The sequence below is a fragment of the Pygocentrus nattereri genome, chromosome 9 (assembly GCF_015220715.1).
Source record: "Pygocentrus nattereri isolate fPygNat1 chromosome 9, fPygNat1.pri, whole genome shotgun sequence".
Lineage (NCBI taxonomy): Eukaryota > Metazoa > Chordata > Actinopteri > Characiformes > Serrasalmidae > Pygocentrus > Pygocentrus nattereri.
In genome coordinates, this window is record NC_051219.1 from 28935850 (window position 1) to 28945560 (window position 9711).

The 9711-nt window shown below is 39.3% G+C and overlaps 1 protein-coding gene across 3 annotated transcripts; it reads right to left on the reverse strand.

Annotated features, from left to right (window-relative positions):
* Positions 1–217: 217 nt before the first annotated feature.
* Positions 218–9502, reverse strand: si:dkey-150i13.2 (mitochondrial carnitine/acylcarnitine carrier protein). Of its 3 annotated transcripts, none has more exons than XR_005130745.1 (10): positions 9173–9492; positions 5606–5698; positions 5147–5274; positions 4158–4248; positions 3422–3539; positions 2716–2788; positions 2489–2598; positions 2371–2402; positions 1295–1416; positions 218–968 (listed from the first exon to the last, which is right to left on the reverse strand). XR_005130745.1 is itself a non-coding variant. In XM_017698287.2 (10 exons), exons 2-10 carry the CDS (start codon positions 9284–9286, stop codon positions 906–908), a joined length of 912 nt encoding a protein of 303 aa, XP_017553776.1. In that variant the 5' UTR covers positions 9287–9299; positions 9395–9502; the 3' UTR covers positions 218–905. The 3 variants fall into 3 exon arrangements, 2 of the variants coding, with proteins under 2 accessions (XP_017553776.1, XP_017553775.1); XM_017698287.2 differs by lacking the exon at positions 2371–2402 and having other exon boundaries at positions 9173–9299; positions 9395–9502; XM_017698286.2 differs by lacking the exon at positions 2371–2402 and having other exon boundaries at positions 9173–9487.
* Between the last annotated feature and the right edge of the window lie 209 nt (positions 9503–9711).

Consider the following 9711-nt stretch of genomic DNA (forward strand, 5'->3'; position numbering starts at 1 on the left):
CACCAACATTCCCCCTCTTAGGATGTTATCTTACTTTTAACGCGTATTCTAGCTGTACTAATGAAAGAGAAGCAAGAAAACTTCACATCAACATAAATTTAAGATTTAAAAAAAATCATCAATGTATTTATTAAAAAAGATAAACATTATAAAATAATTTATAATTCCTATACTTTAAATTGAACATAGTTACTAATAATGTACTCTCACACACACATTAGAAAGATAACAATAACACAACATATTTATTTACAATTATTTTCCACAAGTGTATGAAGGTCAACTTATGAACACAAACTGCAAACATCATTTTTTTGTAGATTTTTAGTGGCACTGAGGTCAGAGCACATGTTTGTGTTATGGTATTTATCCTGGTGAGTAATTTGTCTTCAATTAAAATAAATATTCTAAAGAAATTATTTATCAAATAACCAGAAGATATAGTCTATTTCTCATGTCATAGAAGATTATTTCACTCAAAATAATTATAAATGAATTACATACATTTTTAAATGTTATTACAGATGTGGCCAACTGCACAATTAGTTACAATGTGTGTATGATTCCATAAAAAGGGTAAGCATGTCAAATAACTCGAAGACATGATACGTTGCTCTTATCATAAAAAAACTTTACACTCAAAATAATGAATATTAAGCTAGCAGTTCCAGCTGCTAGCAATATTGCTAAAGTTGCTTGATGGTTATTCATTTTTTGGGTGAAATTAGCCACACACTCTATAGAAATTAGGCTTTTTGTAACAAAATGAGGGTTTAAAAGGGTTGTGGAGAGCCACCGATGCTGGATCTGAGTGGAGAGGTCACTTAAAAAGCCATCTTTGGATCATATAAAACTCCCTCCTGTGCCAAACGTGATCAGCAGCGGAGTCACCACAAGCATGGTGGTCACCAGTTTGGAGCCAGCCAGTTCAAGGACTTTAGAGCTAATTCAAAACCTAGAAAACAAGCCTGAAAACAGAAGGAAAACATGAGGACGAGCCCACAAGCAAAAAAAAAAAAAACTCAACAAAGTATTATTTTTCTGAGATCACTTCACCATTTTACAGGAGAAAAAAATGAGCTTGGTTAACTGTGGCAGTTAGCATACCTATTTAGTTAAAAAGTGGAACGTGAAGAACTAATTATAACAAATGACTTTGAAGCCTAAAGCTACAAAATAATCAATTACTACAGAATAATTCTATTAATACTAATTGACTTAATTAATATTACATGAACATATTAGGAACTGTTGGCATAGATGAATTGTCTGTGTGGTGAGATGAATGTCCTACCGCATTAGCAGGAAAGGCCCGTAGCATGACTGCACTTAAGCCTTTGTAAAGAGCCTTGGCTCCTTCTTCCCGTATCAGTGTTCTTAAAACATCCACTAAGCCTTTGTAGTGTCCATCAGCAGCTGCAGGAGAAATACAGATGTTCCTGTTGTTACTGAGGTTGATTTCATTTCATCAAGGGACTTCAATTTGTTGCTGGTGCTTGTGTATGTAATAGTATAGTTTTACCACTAGTGGGCAGTGTTGGACAATCACTATTGCATTATGGAACAGTACATGATGTACTAGTATCATTAACAGCCACGTGTAAAGTGAGTTACAAAGGCATTGATGAGAATGAAAATCAAACATCACTGAAAATGGCTACATAAAATGCATCAGTTATTTTTCTCCGCAGCATTAAAGTACTCCTTTGGAGTTTCCTAGCCAGTGTTCTTTTCCACCTCAAAACACACCCGAGCCACCTCAAAACAGACCCGAGCCAGATGAATTATTGAATATTAGCAATCAGTTTAATTTATATTGTCCATTAATAATCTCAGAAAACCTTAGACAAGTGTATGTAGAGATACAAAGCTACATTCAGAAACTTCATCCCCTTTAACTCATTAAAGGGGAACTCCACCCATTTTTAAAAAATATTTGCATTATTAAAATGTTAAGATGTAAACAAAGTCAATCGGAGTGACTTATCACATCAGACTTGTTCTCACTGCTGGCTAACAAGCTCTATTGCCTGATATTTTGAGATAACGTTTTGTCCTAATATGTCATTTTTTCATACTGGTGAGGTACATGCAGGGCATTATAAAGCAAAATAGTACCCAATAGAACTTATTTTTCCTGATCTGCCAGTGTTTTATTATTATCACCATTACATATACAAACTCAAAAGACAAGGTTCACTGGTTGTTTTGGGTAGTAAATAAAATGGCTATATTTGAGTTGTTGTGCGCCTGGTTCCTATCACCACCACTGAACAGAAATTATTATGACTTTGTTTACATCTCAGCAGTTTAACCAGGCAGAAATAAAAAAATAAATACAAATCAGCAAAATTCCCCTTTTAAACTTGCCTGTAGAGCAGGTCTGGGCATGCATGTCCATGCTGGTAAAGGTGGAATAGAGCAAAATAAGGACTGGATTGGAACTGGAATCCTCTGCTGTAGTAAAGTAATAATGTTTTGAATTTACCTGTTTGAAAGTTGGACTTGAGAACATCAGGAGGAAGAGCAATCACCCAGTTCAAAATACCAGCAGTGCCACCAGCCAAGAGAATTCTTGGCGTACTGAGTTCGTGAACGCTGTATGTGTGGGCAGGTGTGGGTGAGGGTATGGGGGAGAGCCAAAAGAAAAGAATACTCAGCGGTGATAAAGTGTGCGTTTATTTCACAATGAGTTAAAGACGAGCTGACTCTCACCTTTGACCCTCAGGAGTCAGGACACTTTTCAGGTACTCATAGGTTAAAAAGTACAGACCGCTGGAAGGCACATCTACAGAGATAAGAGAATAAAGCCAAATGTGCTTTATCACCACATTCAGACTGCAACACAAATCAGTCGATAGTGTTCTGGTACAATGTATTACAGTGATGCAATAAAGATTGAGAAATCAGGCTGATGTAGAACTTTAAACTGTTCTGTGCATGCTCACTATCAAAGGACACAGAGTACGGAATAGATCACAAGACACTCATTTTTATATATTATGTACATATTATGTATATATGTGAACATCTGAATGTAAAAAAAAATCTTTTAATCCAAACCTTGGTCCTGCATGTTAGCCCTGTTTTTAAGTTAAGTTAAGTGATACTTTTTTGATCCCACAACTGGGGAAATTCCACCTCCGCATTTAACCCATCTGTGAAGTGAAACACCACATGCACACTAGTGAACACACACACTGGGGGGCAGTGAGCACACTTGCCCGGAGCAGTGGGCAGCCCTATCCATGGCACCCGGGGAGCAGTTGGGGGTTAGGTGTCTTGCTCAAGGACACCTCAGTCATGGACTGTCGGCCCTGGAGATCGAACCGGCAAGCTTCCGGTCACAGGGCCAGATCCCTAACCTCCAGCCCACGACTGCCCCCAGTCTGCCTTTTCTATGATGTCTGAACACACACACCTCTGATAAGAGTGAGGACAGTCCCTTTATAAACACTACGAATCCCCTGTTCCCTGTACAGCCTCACTGCGCAGTTTACAGGCCCGGCATACTTTAATTGGCCGGTGGTGGACTGCACCTACATCAGTAACACAGAGAGAGAGAAGTGAGTACACGCAAAAAGAGAAACACACGAGGATGTATGCTGAAAAAAATCACTATCATTAACACTATCAGTAATGTTAGGGGTGTAAACATGCACTGATCTGAAGGAGCATCAATTTTGAAAACTTACAATCAACTCTATCTGTAAAACAGACAATCTGGCTATTTTCAAATGTAAAAATGCATAAACAGTGTGGTGTATTGTTGTAAGCATCTGTATTCCACTACTGTTTAAATCACTAGTCACATCTGGTACAGTCATCTGGAAAAGTTTGTGCACCTCTCGTCAACTTACATATGTTTCTAAGTGAAAATAAGTAAACACATCTACAGATGACTCGCATTATAATGCACAATTACTGCTTACTAGTTAAATTAACCATACTGAAGGAAAATAAACATAAATTGCAGCCTGTGTAACAGTTGTGGCACATTTTATATTCTATGGGTCCTGGGGTGTCCAGGACCTCCTAATTAACTAACCTCTTGGACACCCTGAATGCCTCAAAATCTAAATCTAAACCTGATAGAGAACATCAGCATTTAGAAGTGGCCAGCAGAATTGATTTGTCCCTCTCTAGTGTTTCCTTGCCTGAAGAAGACACTTGATTCTCTCTGCTGGAGCTACAATCACAGTCGTGAAGACCCCCGCTAACATCCCAGCCAGGTAGATCTGAGAGTGCCTGATAGAGAGAGAGAGACAGAGGGGAAGCGTGAGAGCTGTGCAGAATGCAGTGGAGAAAGGGGCGTGTAAAGCGGAGCACAATGATATGAAAGGAGGGCCATATGGACAGTTATTTTTAGAATTGTCCATATTCCTGCTATTTGTTTATATGCATTGACACAGCATCTGTCCACCTGCTGTTAGCGTTGACTAAGTAAAGGAAAACACTGTTCTGCATTGCTGTGACACTGTAAACCCATTAGCTCCCAGAGGGAATATGAATTCCAAAGTATTACAAGTAATACATTTGCTTAAAAAAGGGCACAGACAGTCCTCTAGTAGGACATTTTAGCACCTTAAACTACAGATGTTAACCCCATAAATGGCCAAGGCCCGACAGCAGGTCCAAAACTTTTGACACACTTCTATAAAAGCTCAGCCAGTTTGCAGTGAAGTCCCTATAGTTACTGAATAATAAGCCTTAGTATGTAATAAGCCTGGGTTTTAAGTGGTTAACTATTATATCATTCAGCTACTAATCTTAGTATTTTTATCATAACCAGTTTATTAGAAACACCTACACTGTATCCACACTCACTGGTCATTTTATCTGAAAAGCCTGCCCTATTTGTAAACTTTGTAGCTGTCTAGTTATAGACTGTAGTCCATCTGTTGCTGTATAAAGGATCAGCCCCTTCTACCCTGTTTACTAATGGAAAGGGACCACCACAGAGCCACTGCTGACCAAATATTATATGCATGGTGGTGAGGGGAAAAATGACCAATAATGGTAGATACAAGGTAGGTGTGCCTCAAAATCCAGACCTCTTGCAGGTCCTGTAGAGTTGAAGGAGTTTAACACAGTGGGTCTTGGAGGGGTCAGTCTTCTGAAGCCCCTGCTTCCCTTTAATACTGACGTGTGTGGAGCTGCTGGATCACTCTGCAGCAGCTGCTTCCCAAGCCCAAAACCGAAGAAGCTGATCGCCATCATCGGAGCAACTGTAGCCATCGGAGCTCCCATTCCTTTATATAGACCCAGCACTCCCTGAGACAAACGAGTGCAGAAATACAGGAGAAATAGATCAAAAAGGGGTATGAGAAGTAATAGAAGGTGTTGTGGAAAGAAAGAAAGAAAGAAAGAAAGAAAGAAAGAAAGAAAGAAAGAAAGAAAGAAAGAAAGAAAGAAAGAAAAAGGAAGGGAATCATAAATAAATAAAAAATAAATAACAAACAAACGAAGAAAATCGGAGAGACATAAATGAAGAAAGTCAGAAGGAAAGGAAGAAAAATGCCAAGCCAACTATCACAGCCAGCATTGTCAACAAATTCCCTGATTAACTGTAAAGAGCATAGAGCACAGTGCAGTGAAGTCTGACCTCTCTGGACACTGTCTTGCGGAAGCAGTCGTATGTTCCGGTGTATAACACATACTGGCTGCAGGAGGCTTTGGGCTGCGTCTGAAGGCGAACCTGTGAGGGAATTAAAACACATATAGAGATGCAGCTTCTAATGTATGTTTGTGTGAGAAAAGTGAGGGGCAACTGTAAACTGCTGGAGCACACTGCAAACTGACTACACAAAGTGTCAATGTGAACACAGATAAAGCATGATCTCGCAAACACAGAGTAAATATGGCTAGACTGATAAGCAGAGAGCCTCCAGGGAGAGGATTGCATGTGCTCAGTTCAAGAAAGCAACAGTGTTGTCCCAGAAAGCCAGAAAGTTACAACAGGCACAAAAATACTAATAAAGTTTGTTTGTGTGCATTTCAGTGGTTATTGGAACAGAAAGCACAGGCTACAGTACACTAAATGCGGTCTGGCATGGGATGGTAATAGAAAAGAGGCAAGTTAATAAAAAACTTGCCTCTAAAGCACCAACACATTTATCTAATTTTACCTGGACTCTCTTGAGTTTATTTTGAGGTTGATTAGCTTAAAGGGCCCATATCATAGAAAACTGTATTTCCTTTCATTTGTTTAGCTTGATGTAGAATTAAATACTGCTAAAATCTCAAAGTCTATTTAGTCCATGTATTGACTCTAGGTTACAAAACCGGACCCATTTGAATTCACTGTTTTGTGATGTCACAAAAACAAAAGCTTGGATATGTTTCTGCCTAACCATCCTACAGCAGTTTAGCCCTGCCCAACACGCTGAAATCATTCAGAGTGTTTCAGCCTGGAATGCTTTTTGAAAGAGGCACAACACAGGGCAGCCAATCACAACTGAGGTCATTTACTTGTATCAGCCTTAAGTAACAAAAACAGCCTATTTAGTTCCGGACAAAACGGGTTTGGAAAATGATCATGACTGTCTTATAGTCAATTATAAACACAAAATCACACAAATATCAAGAGAAATACAGAATATGGTGATTGATAGAAATTGTTTTCTCTATAGCACTGCAAGAAAACTAACACTGCAGCCAGTCCAAGAGTACCTCGCTCACGAGCCTCTTACTGCTGATACATAAATAACTGTGAAAGCTTAATTTAATAAATTTAATGAAACGCCAGTGTTTTGCAGGCGTTTATTCTTTCAATTAATCTCAGGGTTACCTGGGACACCCTGATGGAGGATTAAGATTTCACCCTAGAGCTTATGGTCAAGTGAAAGGGTGGAACACTTGTATTAGTAGACTCAATGTTTTACCACACAAATTTTTAAACCACAGACTACAGAAACCAGTGATTCTATGGATGCATCATAACCTCCATTAACAGACTGTGCTGATATTTACAGGAGATGAAAACAACTTGTGAAACCAAGCTTATTAATATATTTCAAGACTTTTGTCTTCCGGGGACTTTTGTTTTCGTGGAAATTTTAAAAGAAAAAAGTGAAAACAATTAAGAATGAAAAAAGACAGGCCAATCATTAAGACCAAAAAAGAGACAAAAAAGGGAGGCAACAATCAAAAAGAAAGAAAGAATGATTGAATGAGGAGAAGCAGAATGAATGAAAAAATTTAGCAGAAGAAAGAAAGAAAGAAAGAAAGAAAGAAAGAAAGAAAGAAAGAAAGAAAGAAAGAAAGAGGGAAAACGATCAACTGGCTTGTGTTGAGTCAAACTTGAATACAAGTAACACATTAATAAAAGCTGCTTAAAGGTCAAAGTGATGAAATTCATCACCAGCACGATAACCTTTGTCACATCACAACGTGTTGAGCACACAGTAAACATCATTACTACTTCAGAAACACTGGCCAGCCGCATGTTTTCTCACAAAAAGAGCAGAAAGAGGCTCTGATTAACTGGAGTGCAGTGCAGTATGTAAAACACTGACCAACATAGAATCACTGTGGTCTGTTCGGTGAGATTTAGTCTATTTAAACTATATATAGTATATAATACTGGGCTTCCTCTAACCATTTGAAAATCGTTAAACTATATATATATTTGAATAAACAAAACTATATATATATATATATATATATATATATATATATATTTGAATAAACAAAATGTATAGAATATTCATTAATAATGATTATATATATATATATATATATAATCATTATTAATGAATATTCTATACATTTTGTTTATTCAAATATTACAACTTTTCTCAGCAAATAAACACATACTACACAAATAAATAGATTTTGAAAATGTGTCTTGGGTGCCTAACACTGCCCTGCAATGGACTGGTGACCTGTCCAGGGTGTATCCTGCCTCCGCCCGATGACCACTGGGATAGGCTCCAGCACCCCCCCACACCCCACCCACACCCCCCTGCGACCCTGAGGGAGAAGCGGCTTAGAAAATGTGTGTGTGTGTCTGTCTAAGCCTTTCGTACAGTACTGTATTTTAAGTCAGTGGTCTTCCAGTCATTTCTGTTGGTGGGCCTCCCTATGGAAATTTCAAACTGGCTCCAGTAGATTAAGGCACCTAGAACCCATTAACAATGTTCCATCAATAATAGCATCTAAGGGCAACTGCAGCAAGGTGCAAACAAAGTCATTCAGAGGTTTGATGTGAAATGGTTCAGATTTCTTTACAGTGGTGGTGATGGGGGTCACCACCAGTGAACCTACACATATACGTTTTTATATGGAATGTTGATGCTAGTGACACTGTGGAAAATCTGAAATAGAAGGTTTCTTTGAGACCTCACAGCACCCTGCATGTGCCTATCTGCCATGAGTGGATGAAAATAAATGGATACACAAGACATTTTAGGTCAAAGACTTTACCACAAAACTATCCTAAAACAGTGTCCCAGGCATCAGACAGTGTATTCCTGATCATTTTGTGTAACTACATTCAGTGAGGAAGCTATTAGGGGCATTACACATTTCAGATGTTTGGTTCCTGTCACCACCACTGTGAACAATTTTGACTCAGTAAGTTTCTCTAGAACAATTTCACACTGAGTGACTCTATTCACATCTTAAATATTTCCCTATGTAGAAATTCTGAAAACTTGGTGGAGTTCTCTTTTAATGCCTCTAAAAGCTACACCACAGGAAGTTACGACCCTAAATGGTTATTGGTGCCTGCAGCATAGGTTTATGAGCAAACCTTGAGCAAACTCAAAAATGAGTTTTCAGAGCAACTGTTGTGAAATAAATAAACGATTCATGATGAATAGGCAATGATTGTGCTGTAGACACTGCAACACCAGGTTAACATCGCCACCTCATTTAATTAATCTAATTATGCAGAAATTTTGAAAATTCGGTGAACTTCCCCTTCACCCGTTTCTGAAGGAAGTACTGAAATGGCTCACTAACGGCTCGTGGTGGTTTTAAACTGATTCAACTGGACTGTTCCTGGAACTTCCAGGTAAAACCAATCCATAATCACCACTAATCACCAGCTTTATAAGCCAACTGGACTGGAACCATCAGAACTGGCTCTCTCCAGTTCTGGAGAGCCATAAATTCACTTGTAACGGTTACACGTAACTTACAAGCCATTCTCACAAGTAACTTTCACCTTTATTGTGTCGAGCGGGTGTCCGGCGAACAGAAGACAAGCTCCACCAACTCCACCTGCCACGAAGTTCTTGAGTGGAGAGACCCGTCTGTTCAGCGCTGCTGCGTCTCCCATGGCGTGCTCTTCTCTACAGGACGGAGAAGCGCTTGTTTACTACTCCTTTCCTTAGAAGGAAGTTCTCCACAAAAGGCACTGAAAGTCACGCCTCCTGCTGATACTCGCCCTTAATGCGCCTGTCTTCTTTTCCTCTCTGTGCAAATCTGCTCCAGGACTTCTAACCTCATCCTGCTAAGCTCTGAAGATCCAGTGCCAAGAACTTAATGCCTTGAGACGTCTTGCCGTCAGTGCCCTCTATCGGTCAGCATATGAACTGCACCTCAAACAGCAATGATCCATAACCGCCGCAGGTGTGATAATCAAACACGAGGCTTGCGTGAGCGAGACGTTTAGACAGGAGCGATTTCTCTAAGCTGGTGTGTGTAATTAGGGGTTCAACGGACGCGTTGCCACCGGCAACGCCATTCAGCTTTGATGTAAGT

Coding starts and splice junctions, on each gene's coding strand:
- si:dkey-150i13.2 (XM_017698287.2), bottom strand. CDS start 9,286: ATGGGAGACGCAGCAGCGCTGAACAGACGGGTCTCTCCACTCAAGAAC. Junction 4,249..5,146: donor GATCCAGCAGCTCCACACAC/GTCAGTATTAAA, acceptor TCTCTCTATCAG/GCACTCTCAGATCTACCTGG. Junction 2,789..3,421: donor TGTCCTCACTCTTATCAGAG/GTGTGTGTGTTC, acceptor TTATCTCTGTAG/ATGTGCCTTCCAGCGGTCTG.